At 40.0% G+C, this 18,358-nt stretch overlaps 1 protein-coding gene across 1 annotated transcript; it reads right to left on the reverse strand.

Annotated features, from left to right (window-relative positions):
- Positions 1-17,048: 17,048 nt before the first annotated feature.
- LOC141702721 (uncharacterized) lies at positions 17,049-17,549 on the reverse strand. The gene is made up of 2 exons (XM_074506349.1): positions 17,307-17,549; positions 17,049-17,225 (listed from the first exon to the last, which is right to left on the reverse strand). The coding sequence occupies exons 1-2, from the start codon at positions 17,547-17,549 to the stop codon at positions 17,049-17,051; spliced, it is 420 nt and encodes a 139-aa protein (XP_074362450.1).
- Between the last annotated feature and the right edge of the window lie 809 nt (positions 17,550-18,358).

The following is an 18,358-nucleotide window of genomic DNA, read 5'->3' on the forward strand; positions in this document are numbered from 1 at the left end:
TGGGTGTGTGTTGTGAACCCCAAACTTCTGACTCGGGTTTGGAGGGCGTCACAGCTTCAGCCTTTGGATCTCATCTTCATGAGCCCTGATCCTTTCCTGTACTTCTTGGGTATTCTCCCCTCGTGTGGTTCTGGGGCGTTGATTAGCATCAGGCATTGGTTCTTTGCCAGCACGCCTCCTCCTTGGAGCCACATCATCATCCGAAGATTCGGAATCTCTTTCGGTCTAAGGTCCAGAGAATTCTTGGTCCTCCGGAATAGGAGCCAAACCACGTATGGAGTGAGTGTCTGCCCTTGAGCTTCACTCCGATTAGCATGTCCACTTCTTCCAACCACGGGGTATAAGGGCATCCCATAAGAGGGGTTAGTGGTCACAATAGTTGAGTACTCATACCCAACGGGTTTAGAGTTCACAGGTGCATGTACCTGTTGAAATTGGGGATTCGTCCCTTGTGGCTGAGGCTCAGTTGCCCCTATCAGGGTTCCTTCTTGGGTGGAGGCGTAGGATGAGTGCGGGGGTATCTCTACCATTGATGAAATTGTTTGAGTCGTTCCAGCCGGTGTTCCTTCAGGGGCACTATTTCCATTCTGTGTTCTCGCCATGGTTGTTGTTATGCATTCCCACAGACGGCGCCAAATGTTATGGATAAAAAATTAGGTAGTATTTATTACTAGGATTCGGGAGTTCAAGGCCTTTAATGGCTGCTCTCGTATTTCGTAGCTTAACTCTGCCTTTACAAGATGCCTACGTATCTCTGTGAATTAGAGAATCAAACCAAAAAATGTAGTTCTGATAAGGGTGAGACCCCTTATATAGATGTTGGGAGTACTTGAATTGGACTAGGGTTATGAGACTTGGGGGACAAGTCTCAGAATTTAGATAGACTTTGGAGTCCTATAATAAAGGAATCAGAGTCCTTGTTCGTTTAGGTGCCCTCTAGGCTATCTTCCATAGAGTTATATTACTGATTAGACTCATTTAATGAGCTGTTAATCCTCCCTATTTATTAATTACGAAATTAATAAATATTTAGGGCTATTGGGCCTTCTTTGTTCCATCAGGCCTAATCAATATGTTAACCTTCTTGGACCTGATCAATGTGTTAACCTTCTTGATCTGAATGTCATACATATGGCCTTATTTAATGGGCCTTGCAGTATTAAACATAATTAATGCAATATTAATGACGTAATTTAGGTTTATTTTATCCCCTATCAATCTCGTACTAATTTGTAACAATTTCCTCATTTATATTTTTACTTGATTATCATTTCATTGTCGACTTTGCTTGCTCATAGATTTATTATACTAATTTTTAATATCAATATAAGGAACATGACATTTAAAATTTATTATTATACAAAATTTTATAAAAAAAAATTAGAATTACATGTTCAGTGACAAATTAGTAATTGTCAAAGTTTAAATAATTTAAAAGAATAATATAAATAATAAATGATTTGATAATAATTACATCTATGCATATATGATATACATATAATTTAAAAATAAAATTTAATTCAAATAATTAAAATATTTCAGATAATCCAGAAATTTAAATAAAAAAATCTGAAATTTCAAAGTTTGAAATTTTTCTCAAAATATGGAATCATATTTTCTAAATTCAATGAACCGACACAAGATTGATCAATAATTTGGGAAAGAAAAATCGTGTTTATCACAAAAATTACAATCTGCCATCCCCCTACAAAAGTTGATTCATCTGTGTACCGATTATTTTCATAATACCGGTTGCGCACGCACGTATATCTTTCCTGTATTTCAATCTCTCTTCTCACGTCTAACCTTCAGTTACACTAGTAGTTTAATCTTAATTCTTTTGAGGATTTATCAATGCCTGCAATTCCTGATTGTTTTATGATTTGTTTCAAAGTGTTCTCAGCGAAAGGAGTAGCTTACACATTTTCCTCAAGTGGAAGCCAAGTTTTTAGTAGATGTTATGGCATTGGTGAAAGCCACTTAAAGGATCTCGTATGATTTAATACTAATAAAAATTATAGACATCCTTAGTAATCTTAAGCTTATCAATTTGTTCTTTAAATCAACAATTTATCAATTGACAATGAGAAGCACCAGATCACGCCTTCAACTAATTGCTTCTGCCCGTTGCTCCTTTTGGACTTTTGAGGAACTATCAGAGAACACATTTGCATCCCCCCTGCTCCTTTTGGACTTTGAGGAACTGGAGTTCCCGAGTGCTAGATCGAGAGTTGTTTGTTCTCCTAGTCACACCAGGAAATACAAGACAAATTGTTGGATCTCACATTTTACTCTACAAGATGAACAATTCAATATACACCATTTACCAAAAACAGTTAATCTTTACTTTAGAGGCCGGTCTATAGTGATGGAATGCGCTACAGTTTTTAGACCATACCTTCGTCAAAGCGTATGGTGGCCTCAATCAGGATGTATTCGTTTATTAAAATATGGTGGCATAATGGCTTCCTGGAAAAGGATAATAACCTGTGTAGTTTAATTTACACTTTCCTGCCTAGTGATGTTTTCACGAGCTTCTGCATTATAAGTCCTCCCTCCTGGAGCACTTTCTTCAAATTTGTAATCCGTCGTTCAAGTTAGAACATGAGAACTGAAACCACTAGCAAAGATAAAGAGTTTGTTACAGGTACTAAACATTCATAGACAACTAATAACACAAAAGCATAAGACTATTTTTATTATTATTTTCCTTTCTTATAGCATCGGATTTTACTTTGTTTTCCATATATTCACCTTTTTGTCCTGTCATTCAGGTTCCCAAATGTAGATCTATACCATGGCATGGTAGGACAATTATACATGGTCCTGATTAAGAATGTAATTGTCATTGGAATATGTAGCTACTCATAACTTACACGTATGACAGTTGGTATATTTCTATGTCCATTATCTTTTAGTTAATTGTCAAGACTGAACAGCCTTATATGAATGTGGCTATACCTGGTGTATGTGTGGTTTAAAACTTTACTTTGATATTTGTCTTAGTGTTTCGTTGTTTCAAGTAAGGTTGACAATGGAACCAACTTGATCTTCTTGTTGCATTTGTTACACAGGAATGTGGACTAGAAGAGAAAAAAGGAGGGATCATCGTAGCTCAAGATTTAAGAACATGTATGTTGGACCTACGAAGATGGGCCCAAGAAGACATAGAAAAATAGTAATGTAATTCTTCATTAATAGGCCCAAGAAGCCCACATTGTAAAAAAAAGTCCCACTTGGGACTATCTATAAATATAAGGGTTCAACCCCATTTGAAGGGGTTGTCTAATTGATTAAAGAAAGTTCCTCCTAAAATGATTAGTCTAATGTGTTAAACAATATTCGAGACTTATCATTTTGGCGCTAGAAGGAGGGCCCTTTTTTCTAAGAATCCAATCAAGAAATGATTGTAGAAGAGATTGATCCAGAAACTGCTGGACCAACTCAGGTGAAGGAGCAAACGGCAGGGATCGCCACCGACCTTAAAGATCGCGGTGACCATGAGCAGCCCAAACAATCGACTTTGAAGCTGAAATGTTTGTTTCCTCCCCCAGAAAGAGCTTCACAAGATCATCCGTTAAACTTAATGAACTCAGATAGCCAGGATAAGAAGAGAAAATTCAAATCTGACCAGTGATTGAGAATTAAAACAGCCAGGGCAAAAAGGTGCTTTCAAGCGACATGCGTCTCCATCTCGAGAAGGTCGAAAGATTGAAAGCTCAAAATGATGAAGGTCCAGAAGATTTATCTCCTTCTGATGAAGAGCTTGAGCTTCTCGAGTGCGAGACTGCAATGCTCCTAGCTAAACTCGAACGACAGAAGGAAATCCATCGCCTTCGCCGGGAACTTTACCAAGCGTCGATTAGAAATCAAGAGCAAGATGATGAACTCTACGATGAAAATGATGATGTCGAATATGAATATGAGCCATCAGCAGAATCGACGTCTCGCAGCCGCGTGAACGTCGATTGCGCAGGGTATCGACAACCGATGTTCCCCGGCGAACTGAGTCCACATAGTCTATTTCCCATAAAGAGTTCGCCAAAATGCAGGAGGAAATCGCCCAGTTGCACACCATAATGAGAAATTAGTCGGGATTTGAAACTGTCTTCGAGAGCCCCCTGTCGTTGGTCCTCGAGAAAGCACGCATCGACAGGACGTTGAAAGCTCCTGCCCTCGATCATTTCGACGGATCTTCGGACCCATTAGCATTTCTCAACACCTTCGACGGGCGCATGGCCTTCTTCGGCCACTCAGAAATTGCCCGGTGTCAGTTTTTCTCCACTTGCCTCCAAGGTACAGCCCTTCGATGGTACAACAATCTGCCCCTCAATCAATCGATTCATGGACAACCCTAAAGAGCAAGTTCCAAGCTCGATTCTCCAGTAACTACAAAGGAATAAAGGTCACATCTTCCCTAATGACAATGCACCAACGTTCAGGAGAAAGTCTCTGAAGCTTCCTAACCCGATTCAGAGAAGAAATAGCAGAGATTCCAGATCTAATTGAACAAATGGCAATCAACTTCCTGAAAGCAGGTATTGATAAATCCCTCCATGGATTGCTCCTAGAAGAAATCTTTGAGAAAAGACCAAAAACCTTGCATGCAGCATTTTAAATCATAGAACATCGCATGATGCTCCAAGAGGCGGTGAGCTGCATCCAATCTCCTAAGCGCTCCTCTAGATACGCACGACACCGCAGCTACAGTCCGTGATCTCCCGCGCGTGACAAATGTTAAGAGCGTCGTCGATCGCCACTAAGTCGTATGGTCGACCGCCCCGAAAGAGATAGGAGAGAAAGAGATTGGCAACCCCGCAATCGACCAGAGAAAGAATTCACCGAGCTTAACACTGAAAAAATGACCATTTTAGGCGGTCCTGAAAACAGAGTCGGACTATCGTCCACCGAGACCCATGAAACCGGGTCATCCTCCGAGCTCTAGATACTGTGATTACCACGAAGATATAGGCCACACGACTGAACAATGTTTTCAAATCAGTAACCTCATCGAAGGAAAGATTCGCCAAGGGCAACTTGTGCATTATGTACAACAAGAAGATTCTCCTAGACGTCACAGATGAGATGAAGAAGATCGGGTAATTGAAGTTATCTTTGGTGGCATAGCTGCTGGAGGGCTTTCTCACAACTCCCAAAAAATCTATGCCCGAGAAGTTTTTAATGTCAATCCATCAACAGCTAAACGCCCTTGAGCAAACCCTTCTCCTGTCATTTCCTTCTCAGACGACGATTATCGCCCTGGTCTCATCGAGGGCCTTCAGGATGCCCTTGCCATCACTACTCAAGTAGGAAACAACACAGTTAAAAAAATGATGGTCGATAACGGCAGCTCCGTTGACGTATTATATCACCATGCCTTTTCTCGATTGGACCTCGGCGATCGATGCCTTGAGAATTCTCGAACCCCATTATATGGGTTCACTGGGAACGAAGTACACGTGGTAGGAACTATCGACATGCAGTTTCTTTTCGGTTCTCCCCCGTGCCAAATTTGGAAGATGGTCAAATTTCATGTGATCAACGCATCCTCTAGTTTCAACGCCATATTGGGTCGAACGAAGATCACCGCCTTACGGGCTATAACTTCCATCTCCCATTTGAAAATGAAGTTCCCTACAGACTTTGGTATAGGAGAAATGGTGGGTGATCAAGCAACAGCTAGAGAATGCTATTTAACCACTGTCTCTCCAAGGAAAAAGACAGACGAGGATCTATAGGTCAACCAAGTGCTTGATATCGACCCAAGGGAACTATTCGATACACCCACGAGCAGTTCATGCTCTCCTGTCGAAGAAACTGAGGATATAGAAGTATTCAAAGGAAATCCTGATAAAATTACAAGAATTGGCAAAAATCTTCCTGAAGTACTCAAGATAGAAATTAGGAATCTCATCCGAGAGTTCTCTGACATTTTCGCTTGGAACCCAAGAGATATGCCCGGAATACCAGAGGTCGTGGCACAACATTCACTCCATATCAGTAAAAGCATCAGACCCGTATGAAAAAAGCACTGAATTTTCTCTACCGAGAAAAGAGCCACCATCGAACAAGAGGTCGACAGGCTCCTCGAAGCCGGTTTCATTGAACCAGTGCAATGTCCCACATGGATATCGAACGTGGTCCTGGTCAAGAAAAGCAACGAAAAGTGGAGAATGTGCATTGATTACTCTGATGTCAATAGGGCGTGCCCCAAGGACTTTTACCCTTTATCGAATATTGACCAACTCATTAATGCTACTGCAGGTAATGAACTCCTCTATTTTATGGACGCCTTTTTAGGATATAATCAAATTAAGATGGACTCCCAAGATTGGCAACAAACTGCGTTCATCACACACCGGGGAGTCTTTGGGTACAGGGTAATGCCTTTTGGCTTAATCAATGGGGGTGCCACGACAGATGATGGATAAAATATTCTCTTCACAAATAGGAAGGAAAATGTTGATATATGCCAAGTGTTCGTTCGGTCTTATGGCGGGTAAATTCCTAGGATTCCTGGTCACCCAGAAAGGCATTGAGGTAGACCCAGCTCAGACAAAAGCAATTTTGGAAATGGAAAACCCAAGATCTGTCGAGGATCTACAAAAATTTACCGGATGTATAGCTGCGCTCCGAAGGTTCATTCCTCAATCCTTAAAAAGATGCCTCCCCTTTTTCTCTGCAATGAAGAAAGCTTCCAAATCCCTGTATTTCGAGTGGAACGATGATCGTGAAAAGAATTTCGCGGAGTCAAAAACATTCTTGACGAATCCTCCAGTACTCACCCGGCCCTTAGCTGGCGAGCCGTTACGAGTATATATCTCTGCCTCCGATGAAACGGTTGCGGCCGTATTGGTCCGTGTCGATGAAGAAAAAGATGTCCTTGTATAATATATTAGTCATTCACTTCAGGACACAGAAACAAGGTATCCACAAGTCGAAAAGCTTGTATATGCTCTTGTGGTTGCGAGTCGAAAGCTGCGACACTACTTTCAAGCGAGGGAAATCCATGTTCTCACTAATCAACCTCTGAAAAGAATCTTACACAAGCCCGACATAACGGGCAGACTTGCAGCTTGGACAATCGAGTTAAGCCAATTTTACATCGAGTACAAACCTCGAACAACGATCAAGGCCCAGGTTCTCTCAAATTTTGTCGCCGAGTCCAGTTTAAGTCCAGGGCACAAAAGCCGGATGACGATCAGTCGCGCCCGTGGCTGTTATTCATAGATGGATCCTTGACATCCAACTCCGGAGGAGCAGGGATAATATTAATCAGTTCAGAGAGATTCAAAATCCAACAAGCACTCAAATTCGGGTTCTCCGCCACAAACAACGTAGCCGAATTCGAGGCACTCATCGCAGGACTAAAGCTCACGGTCGGAATTGAGACGGAAGTCATCGACATATTCGGAGATTCTCAGTTGGTCTCTAAGCAAATAAGTGTAGACCTCAAGACACATAATGAAAGGATGGCCCAATACCGGACACGAACACAATAGCTACTTAAGAAATTCTCTTCATGAAGAGTGTCGAATGTCGACAGAGAGGAAAACCAATGGGCTGACTCCCTGGCCAAGCTGGCGTCATCCAGTCTACCCATTAACCCCGGTCTGATATATGTCGATATCTTAGAGGCTCCCTCTATCGACGAAACATCTGTCAATCAGATCCAGATTAACCTCGACTAGCGCCAACCTCTCCTCGACTATATCATCGACAATAAGCTTCCTGAGCATAAAACTGAGGCTCGCGCACTCATATTCGAAGCCATAAACTATTGCGTTGTGGGCTCGTCATTATATCGATGCGCCCTCTCTGATCCACTACTCCGTTGCTTGTCTCCAGAGGACGCCCTCCAAGCAATTATCGAGGTGCACAGCGGCATATGTGGCGAGCATCTTGGGGGGAAGAACTTAGCCCTTAAAGTGATCAAACAAGGACTATACTGGCCCACAGTTCGAAATGATTGTGAGGATTATGTCAAAAATTTCCAAGCATGTCAATTTCACGGGAGTGTAAGTCGTTGGCCCACGACCGAGCTAAACTCGATACTTTGTCCGTGTCCCGTTTTCTAGTGGGGAATAGATATTGTGGGTCCCTTCTCAAAGTCCAGAAATCAATGCCAATATATCGTGGTCGCTGTTTACTATGCAACTAAATGGGTCGAGGCAAAGCCCCTCTCCAAGATTCGAGAAAAGGAAATGATAGAATTTTTTATGAAACATATCGTCTTTCGCTTCAGGGTTCCCAGAATCCTAGTTTCTGATAATGGCACATAATTTGTGGGTGCACAGTTCGAGAAGGCTCTACATGACCTAAAAATTCAACATGTCAAGGCATATGTAGCATATCCTCAAACTAATGGGCTCGCAGAGGTAAAAAAACAGAACCATTCTGCAAGGTCTGAAGAAAAAAATTGAAGAGATACCCCGTTGTTGGGTCGATGAACTCCCAAATGTGTTATGATCATATAGAACAACTCCTCGAAGCACAATAGGCGAAACTCCCTTCCGCCTCGCATACGGCGTTGACGCTGTCCTACCCGTTGAGATAAGTTTAGTCTCCCGACGGGTCGAGGTATTCGATCCCATTCTCTCGCTCGAGGGTTTGCGCCTTCACAACGACCTACTTGAAGAAACAAGGGAAGAAGCCTGAATTCAGATAATCGTACAGCAAGAAAAAACCGCAAGGTACTTCAACAAAAAGGTCAAGCCCAAGTGCCTTAAAGTCGATGACCTTGTCCTCAGGGACTCCGCGGTGTCAAAGCCCACCATTTCAGGAAAATTTAAACCAACATGGGAGGGTCCCTATCGGGTCTCGAAGGTGGTAAGTGTGGGGACCTATGAACTTTCTCATCCCGACGGCCGGCCTATCAAAAATGCCTGGAATGGGATTCATCTCAAAAAGTTCTATCAGTAGTTTACTTTTGTCTGTAGTTCGATATCCTGAGGCAGTTTATGCCATACCAAAGACAAACCCTCGATGTAATGAGGGTCATTATGAGACCCCCATCGAGGGGTGATTAAATTATGATAATGAATGCAATTAACTTATATCGAAAAGCAAAGAGTACCCACATCCAGTTACTTTATCTCCTACAGAAATGGTAAAAGAAGAAGTTACTCCAAACCGATTTAAGTCAAAATAAGTAAGGAAAAACCATTTCATTTACATAATACAAAAAAAGGGGGAAGGTGGGGGAAGAAATTCTTCGCAAACACAAAAAGGATATACAACATCTCATGATATTCTAGTTTGATGTACAACATGTTTAAACACTTAACAAGTTGGATAAATCAAATCAAAGACTTTTGTTTCGTACCAAAAGCCAAGACTGTAGTAGAAGATCCAATCGAAAATAGTCTTAATTCATAGCAGTCTTAGAGACTGCATTAATTAAATTTTAAGCAATCTTAAAGCATAATTCAAACCCATCATCCAGAGAAATCAACGGAATACTTAAGTTCACAGAAACCAAGAACAAAATAAAAATATTTAGTCTGTTACAAAAGCCAATGGGGCATTCCCCGCCTTCATGAATCACCAACCTTCGAGGCAGCAAGGTTTCGCAGGTAGTCTTCAAAGGCGTGCGCCTCGACACTAAAACCAGCCTCCTCCATCCTACATACGCATCTGCCATAACCGTCACCCAAAGCATCGGCAATCTCTTCCACGCCCTTCTGTACCTCAAGCTTCAAGTTCTCATTCTCCTCTACTATCAGCTTATAAGAGCTGTTCATCCCATCGACCTGTCGGTCCAGACCCTGACGCTTAGTCTTCTCCTCATCACGCTCCTTTTTAACTTCCCGAAGTCGACCCACGAGCTCCTGAACCCTGTTGCTAAGTGTCTGCTAAACAAATCCCATCTCCCCAACTTTCTTCGATAGCGCAGTGTTGGCATTAGCCAGATCACTCGCTCTCTTCTCAAGCTCTGAGAAACTAACTACGGCCTTCTTCTTTTCCCCCTTAAGAGCCGTAATCTCAGCCTCCAACTTCGCACGGACTTCTCCATCGACGTCAGCTCTATAGTCCTCCATAATGTGCATTAAATTGGAAAGAAACTGCAAAAAAATGTCAAGTGGTGCATAACATGCAGTTAACAAAAACAACGTCAATAAAAAAAGGGGGAAGAAGTAAGCAAAATACGCATACCCGTCCAACTTGACTCTTGCATCGATTAGCGAGATCCTCGCGGCATCGACCCTCATCTGCCACCGCATCCTGAGGTAGATTAAAAATCTTAAGTGCCCTCAAGGGCATAATGGATCCTCCTGTCCATCGTTCGGTGGGCTGAATCTCGACCTTAACTGCTTCTTTTTAGATCGGGGGTCGACTGTGTTCCCCATCAAAACCCTATTACCAACGACTGTCAATATTTTGTTTATACCCTCAACAACAGCCTCTCGATCACCAACGGGACCCTCATCTTCCTCCCATCAAAGACGCTTACGAGGGTTAGCCTCAACAGGAACAACATCTGACATAACCTTGTCATGATCCTCGACCACCTTATTTCCATGGTCATCGAGCAACTCTATAGAAACAGAATAATTGGCACCAGACGGACTAGGTCTAGCTGCATCAGTAGACTTCCGTGTAGCACGTTACAACAAAAGCAACATATCTTTCTCCATCTCTTTTCGAACCCCGCTGTCTAAAACTTTCTTCAAAGAAGCTCCTGCTACTGAAACACAGAATAAGAAAAAGAGGATCAGATACGCTGTATATATACAGTAAAAAAACAAAAAACGACAAAAAGGGGGGAGGGGAAGGATAACAGAAACAAAACAAATAAGATAAAGGCAACAACAAACAGACATCCCCCTTACAGTCGTGTATTTCCAAAAAGGCAGAATCTTTCAAATCTAAGTGAGTATATAACGATCTTGACCCATGAAATTCATCGAGATACGCGGTGTCGTGCTTCTCCAAGTTATTTAGGTCATCTATCGTATCCTGACTAACCTTCCCACTTGGTTTCACAAACTCCAAGTCAGGACCCCCAACATATAACCACTTGGCATGATAACCAGAGTTTGAAGGCCTAACGCTAACAATCTTCATCCTCTTATATCGAGAGTCGAAGTACACCTGCCCGTCGTGGTAACAAACACCATATATAGGGAAAAATAATTTTAGAGTTGGCAGTCAACCCTTATCACAACATAATGCAGCGAACCCGCTAAGCTGAGCAATAGAGTTCGGCGTTAACTGTCCAAGGCCGCACCCGATAGCCTCATACATCATCAGGAAGAAAGGATGCATCGGCAACCGAAGTCCAAACTGAAACATAATCATCGTTATGCCATGCATCCCGAACTCTGGCATCATCCAGACTCTTTTATCAGCTGTCAAAACCCGGTACCGATAACCATTTGACAAGTCAGTGTAACTTTTCAACTTACTCACAGGAGGGTCTTTGGTGATATAATAGCTAAGATAATTCAAACTGGACTTACCCTCGAACTCGACCCTACCCAATTGAAGGCTCTCCTCGACTACCCTATTCCTAAAGTCTAGGGTGCGAGGGCTTAGGGGAGGAGAGGGAAGAGGCCCATCGAGGATACCTTTTAAAAAATCATCACCCGCCAGAAAACCAAAAGACCCGCACTGACCTAAATCCGGAATTTCCAAGTTACCCAAATTCAAAATAGACTCTTCATCGCCCTCTTCTAATGGCCTCTTCCCAGGGTCTCGATTAGAAGCACTACGCGCAGACGACGACGAAGAAAAATCGGCCATCTCAAATTTTTAAACTACGGATAAGACGACAGACACACACGGGTAGAAAGGAAAAAGAGAAAGAAGTGATGCTACGCGAAGAGAAAGAGGATGACTTACAGGGAGGTTGTGAACGGAGAGCGTGCAACAGCGGTTAATTCCCTTTTTGATGGCCTTGGAGGAAGCCGAAGAGTCCAGTCCGCCAATCTGCAAAGAAACTCAAAAAAATAAATTTTAAAAAATATATAAGGGTTCAACCCCATTTGAAGGGGTTGGCTAATTGATTAAAGAAAGTTCCTACGAAGATGGGACCAAGAATGTCAATAATATAAGTATATGCAAGATGGACGAGATAGAGTTAAAGTTCGGATCAGATTTTTGAATGTCCTTATTGCATGATCAAAGACTGCAACCTTAAGCAGGGCAAGACAATTGGGATTGGAAAGGTACTTAAAGAGAAGCTTCGATGAAACAGATAAACTTCGTGATCAATAAATGAGCGTTATGATAATGATAGTACTCAAAAACAGAGTTCCCTCCCTTTTTTACCTATTGAACCTGCGGATAAAAACATTATAGTTACATGCAGGACAGAGCATTATGAAACTGATAATGGTTAGAAACAGATTGTTGTCCTTTTTCTCCCTATTAAATATATGGATAATTACTTTGTTGCACGCAGGGAGTCAGAAAAAAATATATGGTGGACTTCCGAAATATAATCCACTATCCCATATCCATAATGGAGGTAACATATGAAACCTGAAGCTGAAAAACCTATTGTTATCAATGGATGGTCATAATTTCCAACATACATATAGTGTTGAAAGATGCTGGTCTATATATGGAGGCAGTGGTCATAAATCAAAAGATGAATGGACAATGCAGGGGTATCAACCCACTAAGTTTCATCCTTTGTGAAACTATAAGAGTCAAATATTTTTGTTATAGTAGAATTTAACAAAGATTGAACTGGTTTTAGTTATGCAAAGGAAGTTTGCTAAAAGGTTTAAAATGGATTTTCATGGAATCTGAGGCTGGAAAAAGGCAAGAGATAAAGGAGACAAGCTATATGCTTGGATTGCAAGAGAAGTGGAATAAGATAAAATGATAAAATGGGGAATATTTGAAGAAGAAGGCATATCTCAATAGTAATTTAAAAAATTGTAAAAAAAGAAAAAGATAAAAGAGGCAGCGTTATCCGGAAACCTAATTAATTCTCTGAAATGAAGGAGAAACATTTTGAAGGATTGAGAAGACTATAACCAAAACTAAAGCTACCTTAGTGAATGTATTAAGGCAGAGGAAGATACAGTTAAAGCTTATATGAACCCTGAAGGTATGAACCTCGGTTGCAAGATACTTTGGTTCTAGGTTATGGCTATAGTTTCTTATCACTGACTATTCTTATATTTTTGTTGGCTCTGCTTAAATTCTTCATTATATAACTTTGAAGTTTCATTAATTGCATAAGGTTATGCATTTGTGGCTCTGAAGAAATACATAGCCATTGTTTACATTCAAGCTAATTAACAAATCACAAACATTATCTCTCAAGAATGCATCTATCAACCTTAGTTTATTACAGCTGAATGATGATGATTATATAGAATCCAACTAACAGAAATGTAACTAACTCTCTATAAAAGACTATTTTATACTTGGCACTATATGTAGAATTACACTAATAACCCCTTGACTTAATCTGTTGACTTCAGTCTGTTGACTTCTGTATTACTCCCCCCCAAGCTTACTGTGTTGTTGAAGAAGAATCAGCCACATCAAGCTTGTTAGAACCAGAAGCTACACCAAGCTTGTTCATTAAATAAGCATGTTGTTTTGCAAACAACTTCTTAGTGAACATTTCTGCAACCTGAGCATAAGAAGGAACATGCCTAGTAATAATTTCTTCAAAAGCCACCTTATATCTGATATAGTGACAGTCAACTTCCACATGCTTTATCCGTTCATGAAAAACTGGATTAGCTGCAATTGCCAATGCAGCTTGATTATCACAGTTAAGGACAGTAGGAGGTAATTCTGTCAACCCCATGTCATGCAACAAAGCTGATAACCAAGTCACCTCACAACTAGCCAATGCCATAGATATGTATTCAACCTCTGCACTTGATCTGGCCACCACACTTTGCTTCTTCATTTTCCAAGAAATTGGAGATGCTCCCAGCAAAATACAAAATCCTGATGTTGACTTTCTGGAAAATGCACAACTGGCCCAATCTGAATCACAGTACACAGTTAAATGTGCAGCTGACTTGCTTTCAAACAAAATTCCTTGACCAGGATTACCAGCTAAATACCTCAACAACCTTTTTGCTGCTTGCATATGATCTGTTATTGGTTGCTGCATATACTATGTAAGAATATGAACAACATACACTATATCAGGTCTGGTTACAGTAAGATATATGAGTTTGCCTAAAAGTTTCTGATATGGTTGTGGATCAGATAACTTCTCCCCTTTATCAAGTATGAGCTTAAGATGAGTTTCCATTGGAATAGTGCTAAGCTTTACTCCGGACATATGAAATTCTTTCAACAGATCCAAAACATACTTCTTTTGTGATACAAAGAAACCATCAATGGATCTATGTATCTCCAAACCAAGAAAATACTTGACTTCACCCAAATCTTTCATATAAAAATGTTTAGAGAGCATAGATTTCAGCCAAGTAATTATAGAGATTGAATTTCCCACTATCCGAAGATATCAACATATACCAAAGTAATTATTATAGTATCCTCATTAGCTTTGATGAACAAACTATAATCTGATTTAGATTGCTTAAATCCATTATCTAGAAGAGTAGTAGAAAGTTTACTAAACCAGCACCTAGGTGCCTGTTTAAGCCCATACAGACTTTTGATCAGTTTACAAACTAACCTTGCACCACTAAGAATCTTTGTACCAACACTTGTATTTATAATTCTTGATCCCCATCCAGTACAACCTTGAGGAAAGTTCATGTAAACTTCTTCCATAAGATCTCCATGGAGAAAAGCATTTGTCACATCCATCTGCAGAGTATGCCAATTTTGTATAGCTGTTACAGCCAGTAATTTCCTCACAATTTCCATTTTTGCAACAGGAGCAAACGTCTCCCCATAATCAATTCCATACTGCTGATTGCAGCGAAGAATAACCAATCTGCTTTTAAATCTATCAATTGCACCATTGGCCTTAAAGTTTATTTTATACAACCATTTGGAATTGATGGCATGTTTACCAGGAGGCAACTCTGTGATTTTCCAAGTGCCATTGTTTTCAAGAGCTTCTAGCTCAACATTCATAGCCTCAATCCAATGCCGATGTTGAACTGCTTGCTTGAAATTTACTGGATCAGCCTGTGTAGTAACTGAGGTGAGAAAACAAGCAAAATTTGATTCAATAGGTTGATCAATCACTGCTGACGCACTTTGCATTGGTGATTCATCCAAGTTTGACACATAAGAATCCATTCATACTGGTTGTTTTCTAACCCTTGAAGATCTCCAAGATGTGACATCAGGAGTATGGTTCTCCTATGAATCTGTATCTGCATCACCTTGACTTTGTGAATTATCTTGATTATGTGTGGGCTCTTGGTTAAAATTAAGGAAGTCATCATATGACACCACTGGTTGAGTAGAAGGCATTGTGACAGTTAAAGGCTGCAAATATGTATCACTGCCAGAAGTTTTGTTGAATGGAAAAATATCTTCTTTAAAACTCACATCTCTGGATATGAACACAGTCTTGGTCAATATGTTGAGAAGCCTGAAGCCTTTCTGAGTTGACGGATATCCCAAAAATATACAAGGCACTCCTCTGGCTTCAAAATTGTCTATATGTACTCCAGGGTTTGCAGCAAATGCCAGATAACCAAATGACTTTAAATCCTCATATGGTGGCTTTTTATGATAAAGCACTTCATATGGAGATTTGTTGTTCAACACAGAGGAAGGAAACATATTCATAATATGAACAGAGGTTAAAACACAGTCACCCCAATACTCTATACCTAAACTAGATTGAAATTTCAATGCTATGGCCATTTCAAGTATATATCTATGCCTCCTCTCTATCCTTGCATTCTGCTGTGGTTTATAAGGAATTGAAGTTTGATGCACAATACCTTTCTCAGCATAGAATTGACAACAATGTGAATCATTAAACTCCAGAGCATTATCAGTTCTCAAAGTATGAATACTCAGACTAAAATGTTTCTCAGGATAAGCATAAAAAGCCTTAAAGCTGACCAGAAAATCAGAATTGTTTTGCTAAAGATATACCCATACCATTCTTGAACAATCATCTACCAGAGTCAAAAAATAACTATATTTAACTCTAGTTTTGACTCTATATGGTCCCCAAATGTCAGCATGTATCAACTGAAATGGTACTTTTGCATGAGACTCACTTAATGCAAATGGCTTCTTTGTAAACCTAGCCATTGGACAAGTTACACAAACATGAGAATGTACTGTTGATACCTGTTTCTGAATACAAGGAATAGACATGATTTTAACTTGAGGAGCATGACCAAGCCTGTTATGCCATACTGCATAGTCTTTAACTTTTGACATATTTGACTGTGAATGATTACATTCCTTATTATTTTCAGACAAATAGTACAATCCATTCTTCAGTTGTCCTATGCCTTTCACCTTTTTTGTGACGAATGCACAATTAGACACTTCTTTGGATAAAACATGACTTGACAGCTATTATCTTAAGCCAGCTTATGTATAGATAAAAGATTATGATTAAATGCTGGAACACACAACACTCCTTTCAGCTTCAAACCATTGTCCATATGAATATCCCCAATGTGAGATATAACAACAGTATCTCTTGTAGGCAGTTTAATAGTATAGGGAGAAGGTGCCACTTTCATATTGGACAATAAATCAAGCGTAGCTGTCATATGATCTGTGGCTCCAGAATCCATTATCCAGTTTTCTGAAACTTCTGTATGAATTTTTTCCATTCCAGAGAAAGGACTATGTACTTCTTCTTCATCCCTTTTTACTGGCAACATTCTCGGCAATTGTTCCAGTTGTTTACTGGTTATCATAACATTCTCATCAGCCACATTCTCATCATCTTAAACAAATGAAGAGTTTTCCACCCTTCGGTTGTTACTTCTCCCTGATTGCCATCTACCAGCAACATTTCCAATCTTTGATGTAAAATTCTTCCTGTATGTGTTGTGCCATTTTGGATAACCAATAATGGTCCAACAATTGTCTTTACTATGTCCTCTACCTCCACACTCTATACACCTTTCTGAACTACCGGATCCATTACTGTTTCCATGATTACCTCATTTGCTATACATTACAGCTATTTCACTACTCTGACCCACAGTCATTTTTAATGTTTCTCTCTGTGTCTCTTCTTGTTGAATCACAGAACAAGCCATTTCCACACTTGGAAATGGATCCATCATTAACAATTGACTCCTAGGAGCCCCATACTCATCATCTAAACCATTCAAAAACTGAAACAACTTTGCTTCTTATTTCCGTACATCTAAAGTCTTCATTAGTACTCTAATTTCATCTGTTAGAGTGGTAATTACAGGCAAGGCATTCATATCTTCCAATTCTGACCAGATGATACTCATAGCAGTATAATATTCAAGAAGTGATACTCCATTTTGTTTCAGATTAAACAAATCTCTACACAGTTTATACTTCCTAGATCCATTCACAACTTGAAATCGTTTTTCCAGTATTTTCCACGCATCACTAGCATTATTAACAAACAATATCGAGTTCTTAATAGAATCTGAGACATTATTATGAATCCAAGCAATTACCATGTTATTACACGTATCTCATTGAATGCCATCAGTTCCACCTGTAGAACTTCGCATCTCGCTTCCAGTAACGAACCCTAGATTTCGCTTTGATGACAATTGAATTTCCATGGATCTTTTCCAGGTTCTGTAATCACTTGCTCCTTGCAATTTAATCACATTGATAGATGTAGGTCCATTACTCGGATGCACAAATAACGGATTTTGCATATCCACAAATGAAAATCTACTACTTGACGCCATTGTTACGCTTTTCAAGCTCAAAATCAATAGATTGTTGACGAAAACTTTAACTTCTTCAAGATCTAATGTATGTACGAACTAAATCAGCTCTAATTGAACAACAACAGCTCTGATACCATGAAGAAATACATAGCCATTGTTTACATTCAAGCTAATTAACAAATCACAAACATTATCTCTCAAGAATGCATCTATCAACCTTAGTTTATTACATTACAATGATGATAACCATATAGAATCCAACTAACAGAAATGTAACGAACTCTCTATAAAAGACTATTTTATACTTGGCACTATATGTATAATTACACTAATAACCCCTTGACTTCATCTGTTGACTTCAATCTGTTGACTTCTGTATCATTCCTATTATTGAATTTGGTTGATTTATCACTGTGTTCAAAAAGCTTTATACGGGATGCTTGAGCTGCATATAACACTGTTACTTTAGGTCTTTTAGTTGAGTTTTTTTATTAGTACTGGATATCCATTAGCAACTACATACCAACTTGTTATTTATTTCCGCGTTACACATCGGGCTCGGGGCATGGGTAACATAGAGAATTAGA

The sequence above is a fragment of the Apium graveolens genome, unplaced genomic scaffold (genome assembly GCF_009905375.1).
Source record: "Apium graveolens cultivar Ventura unplaced genomic scaffold, ASM990537v1 ctg558, whole genome shotgun sequence".
NCBI classification, from domain to species: domain Eukaryota; kingdom Viridiplantae; phylum Streptophyta; class Magnoliopsida; order Apiales; family Apiaceae; genus Apium; species Apium graveolens.